Source organism: Didymosphaeria variabile (assembly GCF_027946475.1).
Source record: "Didymosphaeria variabile strain IMI 356815 chromosome Unknown scaffold_9, whole genome shotgun sequence".
Taxonomy (NCBI): domain Eukaryota; kingdom Fungi; phylum Ascomycota; class Dothideomycetes; order Pleosporales; family Didymosphaeriaceae; genus Didymosphaeria; species Didymosphaeria variabile.
Window position 1 is genome coordinate 413,893 of NW_026611628.1, and position 11,646 is coordinate 425,538.

Here is an 11,646-nt window from a genome sequence, read left to right on the forward strand (position 1 = left end):
TTTCTAATACGCTCGGTCCTCGTAACACACAAAGTCTGTATGCATTGACTCAACCACATCAAGCCAGCCAATCCCCTTCAACCCCTTTCAACAGCTCTGCAAGCCATGGCTCGTCCTCCTCATACATATTGCCGTCAAACCCATGATCCCCCCGGCGGCGTCTCCAATTCAAACCGCACCTTGGGAAACAGCTCCCTCGCCCTCTGCACAAACCTCTCTGTCTCCGTCACCGGCACGTTGGTATCGTCTCTCCCATGCAAGATGTACGTCGGCACAAAGAACTTCGCATCCTCAATTCGCGTATCAGGCATGAGATGTTTTCCCGTGCCGAAGAACTCGCCCCAGCGCCCGTGAGCGCGTAGCATGGGCGCAACAGCGTCACGAGCGGGCGGTCGGGCAGCGCTGATGATAGTCCCAGGGATGATGCCGGCAAGGAAGTCTTCTAGGACTTCGTTCGATGGGATGGATTCACCCATGATAATGTCGTCTGGGTGGGTGGGGATCGTGCTCAGCACCGGGTACGCGAGGAGGCAGGCTTTATATGTGGATCGAGGCAGTTCAAGAACAGACTGCAGTGCGGGCCAGGCGCCCGCAGATTCTCCAGAAATAAGGATACTGGAGAGGTCGGGCTCGATTGAGGGTGCCTTGGATGCAAGGTACGTGGGGAGCGAAGACGTAAGCCAGGTATTGAAATCGCGGATGTCTTCTAATATGTCGTCACCGGTGTGCTCGGGGACCAGGCGATAGTTTGGGAGGATGGCGATGGCATTGTTGCGGAGAAGGAAGGGGACGAGGTAGCCAGCGAACCAGGGGGCGTAGACTGCTGTGCCTGCGGTCTGATGGGCAATGTCAGTGAAGGTTTATATAGTTTCTGTTGGGTTGCATACCAGGCCGCCGCCATGCCATTTGATCATTACTGGACGTTTTCCTGGCGTAATCTCTTTAGGGACAAGAACGTTGACTTCTATTTCATGATCGCCAATCTTCTTGTATGAAGTTGTGTATATATTAAAATTGTCGAAGCGGTTTGCCGCTGTGGTGCGGAGTGACATGTTGATCCCTGTGGAGGTGTGCTCAGTTTCAATGTCCGACTTTGATTGAAGACTGTAGTTTGAGAGCTCTGAGTTTGTATGCTGAATCTCGGGCTATGATCTTGATGATGTTGCGGTTCTTAGGATATTATGCTCTTGCTACACTTTGAACGTAGTTCTATGATATAGGAAGAAGCCTGTACCCAAGTAAAAAAAAAGTACTTGATAGTCTCGCGCTGGGTTTAAATTAGTGGATTCGCGCAGATGTAGCATTTTATACTTCTACGCCGCTCGCGAACTCCTGCGCACCGTAGGTTTCGTCTCGTACGTGTCATCACTAATGAGGCCACATCACATGCAGAAATGGGTCGAGGGCGTCAGCCCTTGAACATCGCATACTTCCTAGCCATGACAGGAGATTTTAGGTCGTGCGTTTACGCCAGCGACTTGCTTCCTGCCAAGTCGGGGAATTTCAGTCTGTGCGCAGACATGACCCCACTTCCTAGAGGTGCATCACGACATCTGCGATTGGTAAGCATCCATTTGCTACCACTAAGAAGTCTGAGTCTGCCTTTTAGCCACCTGTGGTGGTTTTGATATCAATAAAGATAGTATCAGTTGCATTCATACGACAACCGTAGCACCTAGGTCAATACATTCGATACCCTTATCCTCCCCTTCCCAACCACCACCCTAAGAATCTTACCCTCTTCCACCCACCTACAAAGTCTCCTCGTAAATAGCTGCATTCTCATGTCCGCCTCTCTCCAAGAAGATCTTTGCGCTCTGTAGCACTTGTGCCTTCAAATCCGGTCTCGTCACATTCTGCCCCATAAACCCACCATACGTACTCTCAAACTCATACCCCTTAATACTCTTCCAAATCCCATGCACCTTGCTCGGCGGCAGCGGAATCATATTCGGGTACGCCCACATGAAGGAGAACGACGTAGTACCTGGGAGACGGTCTTTGTGGTAGAACCCCGAGGGCACACTCATCATTGTGTCCGCGATGAAGAGTTTGCTGTCCCAGTGCAGGAACGAGGAGCCGTCGAAGTGGCCGCCGGCTTGGATGGAGGTTACGTCGGGAAGAATGGTGGTGGCGCCTGAGATGAACTTGCGAACGCCGTGCGCGTCTTTACGTTGTAGCCTGTGACCCATTGTTAGGACGCAATGTGAAATTTGAACTGGGAGCATTACCATTCCTTGTCCGCCTCCTGTAAATATACTGGACATTCAAAAACCCGTGCCCACTCCAAATGCGTCGTCCAAAAGTGCGGATGGCTGATGACGATGGCTTTCAGCCCGCCTTTGCTCTTGATGAAGTCGACAGTTCCGTCGTCGAGCCAGGCTACCAGATCCCACAGGACGTTGCCGGATTCGGTTTGTAGAAAAATGGCGCGCTCGCCGATGCCGAGCTGTTTGGTGGAGGTCGTAGAGTCGCTGAGTCCGGCAGGCATGTAAGTTGTCGAGGGCTTGAGGGGCTTCGTTGTGATGTAGTGGATGCGGGAGTCATGCGGGTCAGTGGTGAATTCGTTCTGCTGCGAGGAGGATTCGTTGTTTAGGGACGTCCTGAAATAGATCAGTGTCTGGTCATTTCTTCCTCACACGTTTGAATAGGAGGGGTGAACGGTAGTTGTATGTTCCAATGGTAGGTGCTGATACCGATATATGCCCTAGACATTGCTATCTACTAATTGTACATTACGTTCATTGACGAGAATCATTAGAACTGACCATTGTTGACCAGTGGGCGGAACGTATTGGCGCGGATCGTCACAAATGGGGCAGTTTGGAGGTGGAGATGAGAGCGGTACATCAAATTGTGTGCCGCATGTAAAACACACAGCGAGATCGCCGCTTTCGTAATGCATCTTGAAGGTCGGTGATATCGGAAATGTTGTATGTTTGCTCGTCGAACGGACGTTGTCAATGTATACAGTTGCTCTGATTTGACGTAATGCTAGGTCTCGAAGAGTGGGGTGAACGCTACAATCAAATAGTACACAGAAGGTTTGGCCGGCCCCTCACAGCTTAGCAATTGCTCACATGGTAACTCTAGGACACATTTTTGCAATACGAGTAACGCGATATCGCGGAATATTTCTTTACGTATACAGGTAGGACTAGGAAGATAAAGGTGTGGTATCTAAGCTCGAATGGCGAAAGCTTCATGTGGAGCAAGCCCGCAACTCCGTTCGCACAGGTCTAGGCAAAAACAAAACTCGAATCTAATTATCAAGATGCCAGATCATCAAGCCAACGAGCCTCCGATTACCCAAACTTCACCGTTGGACACTTTGTCAGCAACACTCGTCACTTCGATGTCGGCGGGCTGGATCTATTCACGTTGTCAGCAGGCTTGCCAAGCGCTCCGAATACCGAGTCATACCTTTTTCTTTCCATCCTTGGTTTCCCACCAGACTTCATTACCGCTTAGTGTCTTCACTTTTTTACCCTCTGCCCATGGGCTCTCGGGTACAATGTGCCTCTCCACAAATCTCCGTAGGTTCTTGTGCGCGCGATCTTCTCCGTCCTGCCCTTTGTACGCCTCCGCCCCGAATGTATCGTAGTCCTCAGCATCTTCCCATGGCTTTCTTTCCAGTTTCTTCATGGCGCTGTTGTCGGGCGCTAGGACGGTTGCGTTTTGCGACGCATCGTCTAACCGGCCAGACACAGGGTCGATGTCGCGTGTGAGACCCGAAAAGATGGCGATGGCTTGGGTCTTTCCGATTACATCGGATATAATAACGCCGGTGGAGACAGTTTCGTCGGCTGGCATATCGGCGAGAGGGTTGTGAAGTAGAGGCAACTGGTGAATGTCGAATGCTTTGATTATATCGCTGAGAGGTCGGGGTGTCGCGGAGGCAGCGAAGATGAGGCAGATGGTGGCAGCGGGATAGGCGAAGAGCGAGGTGGGTCTCATAGTGAAGTATGTGGGTAGTAGCTAGATGCAGGTGGGGTATCGATAGGTTGGTGGTGCGTTCGGAGTGGTGTGAAGGCATAGACGTCATTTCCCCAGATTTGATGCTGCCAAGCCGCCGCCGTCAGATCGGTCTCGTGATCGCGTGAATGCCTGCGCCAACCTTACGTGAAATTTAGTCTCGTTCGCTGCAACACGCGTCAACCCAACTGCAGCTGCCCATCCCGTCCTAATGCTGTTCGCACATATCGATGGAGCTCCAGATCCCCACCGTCTCGGTGGTAAGTGCTTTTACTCTTGTTAAGAAGGTGCTTCTGCTGACATTTCTTCGACAGGATGACCTCCGTCAGTTCCATGCGAAGCATTTCCCTCACGCGCCTATTCCCGAACACTATCTTCATGGCATGGATCATGAAGCTCAGGAGCAATCCCACGATGACGGCGACGATGGCCTCGGCTATTACGACGACGGCGTGAAGCGCACACTCACCGACGAAGAGATCGCCATCTTCCGACATTCCGAGATACAGCGCATCCTCCTTGAACGGAGGCGGCTAAAAGAAGCTGGAGAGCCAATATTTGGCACTCATAGTCCGCAGGTTTTTATGGAGGACGCACCATCGCTACCCGATGCTGCATCCGCGCGCGCAGCCAGCCCAACCTCTGACCAAAGCACACCTATGTCTATTAGCTCTGACGACGAGCAAAGTCAAGCTACACCAGTGGAGCAACCGCAGCAGAAGTGGGCGGTCACCAGTGAGAAGACTCGTACTAGAAACGCGAAAAACAGGAAGAAGAATAGGAAGAACCACCGGGAAAGGAAAAAAGAGGAACGCAAGAGGCAAGAAAGAGAAGCGAAAGAAGCTAAACGCAGAGCAGAACAACAGGAACAGGATGACGAGAGCGACGAATGGGATCCATGGCACCAGGCGAATGGGCCGGATGCTCAGAAAGAAGATGCAGTTGATTTGGACTATTGAGCGACACTGCATAGCATGGAATGGCGCTCTGCAGACGAATACCCCTGAGTTTGACAGGGTCTTGGTGCTGGATGGCGACTCATATTCGCGAAGGTCCTCTAGAGCGATCTCGGAGCCTATTAGCAGGTACCTACAAGGTCAACATACGGTATGTACTCCATCTCCTACGTGCCCAATCGGGCTGTCAGCAATGATGAAAACCTTTGTATCGTCATCCTTAGTCGGAGACGAAACCGGGTGAAGGACGGATCGTTCTGCTATGCAGGCTGGTCTTACCGTAGCCAAGGTTTTGTCAAGGTCGAGTCAAAATCTTCTCTCTGAAATTCGCACACCTCTATTCCCAGATTACATTGATTACATAACTGTGTTCCGAGAGCTAACTCTCCGCTTTAGTCACAGAACGCTCGAATGACGGTATAGCGCATTGGCAGACCAGCTTTATTTGACAAAAATAATGACTGGCAACTTCCGCGGTTGATCGCAGGGAAGATGACTATGGAAATGGCGGAAATAGCGGCAATGGCAACGACATCGGCCTTCCTTCGAAGTGACGTGCCGACGGCATCTTGTGTCTGCTTTCACAACGCTTAGCCATGTCCCGGCCGCGGACCCTGATGGCGTTCGTGAAGTTGGGTTATGGTGCGATGGGTTGAGTAATCGTCAGCAGCTGCACGGCGCTAGCGACCAGCCTACAGTTTCTTGAGCTACCCAATGAGGAAAGCCAATGAACATCCAGCGGCGTCTTACTCCAAGTATTGCCACATAGTACGGGTCTTGGTCAGCTTGTCAATGTGCATGATTACTACTGAATGTGGAGCCTGGTCTTCAAACACCATGGTTTGAGTGACGATAGGGCTTGAGCCTGGGTCTTGGTGGAAGGAGCGTGCATTTGGAATCGCACAGCGCGAAAAAGATATATAAGGCTCAGATACTTTCATAGGAAGATGCATCAACAAGCCTTCGAAACACAACAACTACCAGTCAGTATTCAAAGGCTCAACAGTAAACGGCATCTCTATTTGCCAACATGACCCTCCTCACAACCATTACCCGCTTCCTCGCCCTCTCCACCGGAGAATCCGTCTTCTACCGCGAAGCCGGCGCACCAACCTCCCCAACCATTGTGCTCCTTCACGGCTTTCCCTCTTCCTCCCACCAATTCCGCAACCTCATCCCCCTCCTCGCTCCCAAATACCGCGTCATCGCCCCCGACTTTCCCGGCTTCGGCTTCACAAACGTCTCCTCCACCTACACCTACACCTTCGACAACCTCGCCTCCACAGTCGCCACCTTCCTCTCCGAGATCCACGACGCCCCCCAAAAGTACACCATCTACATCTTCGACTACGGCGCCCCCGTCGGCCTGCGTCTCGCCCTCAAGCACCCCAACCACATATCCGCCATCATCGCACAAAACGGAAACGCCTACGAAGAAGGTCTATCCCCCTTCTGGGACCCCATCCGCACCCTCTGGGCAACTAACAACTCCGTCCCCGCCCGCAACGCACTCCTCCCCTTCCTTCAGACCGGCACGAAAGGACAGTACGTAGACGGCGAGCCTGATCCTTCTGCCATCGATCCCGCCTCCTGGACGCTCGATCAAGCTCTCCTGCAACGCGAGGGGAACTTCGCCATCCAGCTCGACCTCTTCTACGACTACCGCACCAATCTGGAACTGTATCCCAAAGTGCAGGCATGGTTTAGAGAGAGCCAGGTCCCGCTGCTGACCGCGTGGGGGAAGAACGATGTCATTTTTCCTGCGGCGGGCGCGGAGGCGTATAAGAAGGATTTGCCGGCTGCGGAGATCAATTTGTTGGATGCGGGGCATTTTGCGGTTGAGAGTCATGCTGGGGCCATTGCAGGGCTTGTTCTGGACTTCTTCAATAGGAAGGGGGTGTGAGAGTGCTGTGCTATGTAGGAAGGAAAATATTCAGTGGTGATTCTTCTGGTAGGCTAGTAGGAACTGGAATGATCAGGATTAACGTACATGTGCAAGCTGCTATTCCAGTTCAATTAAGAAAACACTGTAGCTTCCTATCAAAGGCACGGGCGGCATGGTCTTTAAGTAGAAGCAATTTTATTATCTGTACCGTTTCGGTTCACTACTGACTCCAAGACCGTACTTGATGAATATCGCTCGCACGCTTGCTTCTAGGAGAACACCACTTCCTCATGTCATGACTGCTCCGAAGTTCATTCTTCCGTCCATCCATTCGCCCCGTCCATCTCTTCGCGCCAAATATGTACACATGTGTATCTGTCGCCTGCTGGAAAAGCAGGCGTTGAAACGAAGACCGACAGAAGCAAGACTCAAACGAAGTGCAACGACTCCGCCGCCAAAGTAATCGAGAGTGGGAGGAAAGGAGATATGGTGGTGTGTCGAGGCGACCGCATGTGTAAGGGAGAGGAACATGCGGAGAAATCGCATACCAGATCGAGAGATAAAGATCGAGAAGTTGTACACTAGGAGACAGCCTCCACGGTGTCCGCTGGCTTTGCGGCCTCACCGTCGCCGTTTGTCTCGGCTGCGGGTGCATCTTTCTTAGGCTCCGGAACGGACTCAGCCATAGCAACGTCCCCATCGGCATCCTTCGGGTTGGCTTCCTCAGAGGCACCAGACGTAGTCTCCTCTTTCTTCTCCTGGGCGGGCTCGTCTGCCTTCTTCTCTTCAGACTTGACCCCGTTCGTGGCAGGGGCTGCGGTCTCCTCGGCAGCATCTTCGCCCGCAGACAGGGTACCCCACTTGTTAAGCAGGTCTTGTGAACGTGACGTAATCTTGAACTCCTCGTCTCGCGGAATAGGGCCGAGTTTCAAGATACCCTTCAGAACTTTGTGGACCTTGGTCTCTTTGATAATCTCAGGCTCAAGGTTCTTCAGCTCTTCGAGCTGAGCCATGTAACCGGACATATTCGGCATATCCTCATCCTTGGGCGGCTGGTTGCGAGTAAGGAATCCCTTCTGCAGGCGGTGGCGGAGGTAGAGGACTGTTCGCGTCAATGTGCGGTCTTATAGTATCGACCCAGATGACATACCTGTCTTCTTACGCTTCTCGAGACGCTCCTCCTCCGTCATAGGCGGCTCCTCGGGCTGGGCTGGCTCTGAGTCCTCTTTCGCTGCCGACTTGGACTTCTTAGATTCCGAAGCCGGCTTCTTCTTGGTGGTGAGCTTCAACGTAGTCTTCGGGGTCTTTGCAGGCTGTTAGTTGGATTAGTCGCAAGCCACAGATACTAGGTGCTAAGCGTACCTTTTCTTCATCACCCTCGCTATCAGCCTCCTTCTTTCGCTTCTTTGTAGGCTTTGCCTTCTTCGCAGAGGCAGCAGCTGTGTCGCCGGCGTCGCCCATCTCAACGTCCTCGTCTTCAGCGGCAGCGGTGCTCTTGCGTTTCGCAGCCTTCTTAGCGGCCTTCTCGGCCTTCTCTTCGCGTTTCGCCTCCTTGGCCAATTCATCCTCTTGTACAGCTTGCTCGTGGTGGACGAGAATATCTTTGAAATGGCTCAAATCGTGACCCTCAGCTGCGATCTGGTAAGCTTCCCACAACTGCTTGTTCTTCTTCGCGGAGTTTCCAGAATCAACCTCCTTCTTGATCTCGTCCAGATGGAAGGGTATGAGGTCGGTGTTTGGTTGCCAGGCACTTCAAAGCTAGTCAGCACACGTTCATGAATGCAGCAAAAGCTTTCGGGTGGTGTCCGACTCACAATTCGTTTGTACCCAGGAACATCACAGGATATCGCCGGTCTTTGACGTTCTTGCCGCCTTCCTCGAAATCTTCGCGATATGTTCCATCAAGTCTCAAGGCGCTTACTGGGCGTTTCGCGAGGAGTGTCTCAGGCAGCATGTCCTCGTCGGCGATAATGACAGGCCACGGCTGGTATCCGCGCATGGCGACCAACCACATATCACCCGGCTTTGTGTCGAGGTTCAATTTTATCTCCTTCTTTCCCTTCTTGCCGGGAGTCTTCTTGCCCTTGTGCTCAGGAACGCCGCCGGTGGACTTGCGTCGGTTGTTGTTTGCCTTCTTACCAGAGGCCGGGGTGCCGTTCGTTGCCGTCAATTCTTCAGATGCGGCGACGTCTGCCCACGTATCAGCAATGCGAGCTACTCAAGACAGGCTTGCAGTTTGACAAAGCGTCAGTGTCTAGACTCACCTCCACTGCCCTCAGCCACTGCAGCGTCGGGCTTCGTATCTGTCGCATCGTCTTTGGCGGCTTGGTCGTCGGTCGCGGCAGCAGCTTCAGGTGCTTGCTCTGGATTCGATTAGCGAGAACCGTGTATGAATTCTACTGACATAGGTTACCTTCGACAGGCGCGTCTGCAGGTACGTCACCGCGTTCCGACGGCTTCTCCTCAGTACCCTTTACAGGTTCTGGGGCGTCGACGGAACGCGTCGGCTCGTCGACAGTCTTGGTAGCATCGACGGTGATAGGTGTAGCTGCCTCCTCAGCCATGGTGTCGATGATGCTGACGGTGCGACCGTAGTGGCGACGCGTAGGCGGAGGCTGAAGAGCGCGAATTGCTCGCCGGGAACGTGAGGTGCGATGGGAATGTCCTCGGGTTGATGGCGCGCAGGTTGTGGTGATGGTACGCGATGGCGTTGGGCGAGTTGTTTGTGGATGAGCCCTGGAGCGAGGGGAGCGTCCAGTTTCTAGAAGAACGAGCGGCGCGCAACTCCAACCCGCCTCGGTCGGTCACGTGCGCAACGCCTCGCAGCCTTGAAAACAGGCTATATTGACCCCACAGTAACCAAAGCAGTTGGACCTGATTCTCAACGCGCGTCTCAAGCTCCGTGCCTTCTTTTATGATGTTGCAGCCTGGGGTCGTTTGTGTTGTTGCTGGCTTGCGTCGCAGCTTCCTTCGAAGGTTGCCTTAGTGCAAGGATCCGTGCGATGAGCTGTGCGCCTCGGCAACGCTGAAGGAGAGATATCAAACTCGGAGGAGATTTTGCGCTTTACTGGAGAAGCGCAGAGTGGTAGTGACAAAGTCTACGAAGGACACGCCTAGAGAATGCGCAGATCTAGACTTGGCAAACTTGGTGTTGAGGTTTTGAAACAGGACACCCGACCGATAGCAAAAGCGCAGCAGATACGTGCAGGACCGAGATGGTCGTTTGCCTTCTGTAGCTTTCGAATGTGTCTTTGATCCAGAAATGAACTGGGAGGTTCGTTAGCTTATTGTCTTAAAAGACTTGTTTATGATTGGTAAAGGCACCGCGGCTACACATCCCACAGCAAACTTTTCATCTCAAGCAAGCAAGACAGGTGAGTAGTATCATTCACAGAGAGTGAGAATCAATTGTAACGATTACTATACATTCCAATTAGCTTGCGCATTTAGGAGGGATATGGCCAGTCGCCTCTGGAGCTGATTGTCACTTACTTTACACTAAGACAGGCTCACAGGGCTTTGAAACAGCTATATATGTGATGTTGTCAAGTCTAGGTTCGAACATAGCGACGTATGTCGCAGAATGCTATAGCAATTGGCTTCTTCAGATCCCACGAAGCTGGGGAGCTGACAGCCGGGAAACCTGTATAGGTCATTTAAAACACTGCGTCCTTCTCTCATCGACGTGAGCCGTCTTCGGGAAGCCGATGTTGCTTGAGTTGCAAGACGGATCACCAGTCGAGTACAGATCGGCATGGCCTCCGAGTGATGTCTGTGATGCGATAAAGCCATGAAGCCTATGAACGAACTGTAAATTTGGCCTTTTGAGATGGAGTAATCCTGATCTTTTGTAGATGCTAAGCATAGTCCGCAGTAAAGCACGCGGTTGTTTACGCGTCGTCTTGGCCATGATGTAGCTGCATAGCTTCGTAAATTGTCGATATTGCACGAAGCAGAGCCTCTTGCCTGGCTAATGCGAACGCTGAGGGGCGCAATGTGCTTGAAGGTTCCGAACAGCAAGGTCAGACCACGATTGACAGTCTTGAGAACAGGGGTTGACAGTACGATGTGACTCTGCTGCGTACCAGGCCATGCACATTGACGTGCATGCGGGGGTGCTCGCGTATGATGACCGTAACGGATTGCACACCAGGACCTGGTGGGAGCTTCGATCATGAACCGAACCGTAACTGTTTTGCGGAAGGTGGAAGGACTCCCTGATCCGGATCTCTGCCGTGTATTTGACCCAACAGGGACTGCTAGAGTGCTGCTCTGCGTAATAGCCATCTTGCGTAGCACAACATGGCCCCGTCTGCTCCATGGTCTGGACAGATGTGCTGGATAGTGCTCGTAGCGATAACGAAGGAGCTATTGCCCGGATATTGTACTGTCTTTTCAAAGAGCTACTAGTGGTCTAGCACCGTCTCTTGCATTGCCATGCCACTCAAGGGGGTCTGGCATATCCACATCCTGCCCTGCTGCGGCAGAAAGCCTGCACCTCCTCTTTCTAAGCATCGGCGTCTGCTTCTCGGATTCGGTGATCCCAGATTACAACAAGCGTGTCGTCATTCTATATATATTATACAACTTCCCATGTCATGATACGGGCTGTTGTTCTATGGGAGCGTGTGTTGGCGGGCGCAAGTTCGTGGGGTCGTTCCTCGGTCGAGGGGTTGCGGTGCGAAGTGCGGGTCAGTGGATCGCGGCATCGTGCACGCGGCCCCGGCGAATCGTTAGCGGCATGCTCGTCGTCGCATACGTAGAACCATCGTGTGGCTGCGCTCTCGTCGTCTGTGGATATCGTCTAGCGTGGGCGGAAGGTGGACAAAG

At 52.6% G+C, this 11,646-nt stretch overlaps 5 protein-coding genes across 5 annotated transcripts; 2 read left to right on the top strand and 3 right to left on the bottom strand.

Moving 5' to 3' along the window:
- Positions 1-134: 134 nt before the first annotated feature.
- Positions 135-1,052, bottom strand: N0V89_011438 (uncharacterized protein; the record flags this gene model as incomplete). Its single annotated transcript, XM_056220169.1, has 2 exons — positions 135-836; positions 888-1,052. The coding sequence occupies 2 exons, from the start codon at positions 1,050-1,052 to the stop codon at positions 135-137; spliced, it is 867 nt and encodes a 288-aa protein (XP_056065472.1).
- Positions 1,053-1,751: 699 nt separating this feature from the next.
- Positions 1,752-3,957, bottom strand: N0V89_011439 (uncharacterized protein; the record flags this gene model as incomplete). The annotated part of the gene is made up of 3 exons (XM_056220170.1): positions 1,752-2,181; positions 2,232-2,620; positions 3,424-3,957. 3 exons carry the CDS (start codon positions 3,955-3,957, stop codon positions 1,752-1,754), a joined length of 1,353 nt encoding a protein of 450 aa, XP_056065473.1.
- Positions 3,958-4,205: 248 nt separating this feature from the next.
- On the top strand, positions 4,206-4,934 carry N0V89_011440 (uncharacterized protein; the record flags this gene model as incomplete). Its single annotated transcript, XM_056220171.1, has 2 exons — positions 4,206-4,235; positions 4,290-4,934. The coding sequence occupies 2 exons, from the start codon at positions 4,206-4,208 to the stop codon at positions 4,932-4,934; spliced, it is 675 nt and encodes a 224-aa protein (XP_056065474.1).
- Positions 4,935-5,961: 1,027 nt separating this feature from the next.
- Positions 5,962-6,834, top strand: N0V89_011441 (uncharacterized protein; the record flags this gene model as incomplete). Its single annotated transcript, XM_056220172.1, has 1 exon — positions 5,962-6,834. One exon carries the CDS (start codon positions 5,962-5,964, stop codon positions 6,832-6,834), a length of 873 nt encoding a protein of 290 aa, XP_056065475.1.
- A 563-nt stretch (positions 6,835-7,397) lies between these two features.
- N0V89_011442 (uncharacterized protein) lies at positions 7,398-9,380 on the bottom strand (the record flags this gene model as incomplete). The annotated part of the gene is made up of 6 exons (XM_056220173.1): positions 7,398-7,918; positions 7,967-8,129; positions 8,179-8,566; positions 8,631-9,006; positions 9,081-9,179; positions 9,230-9,380. The coding sequence occupies 6 exons, from the start codon at positions 9,378-9,380 to the stop codon at positions 7,398-7,400; spliced, it is 1,698 nt and encodes a 565-aa protein (XP_056065476.1).
- Between the last annotated feature and the right edge of the window lie 2,266 nt (positions 9,381-11,646).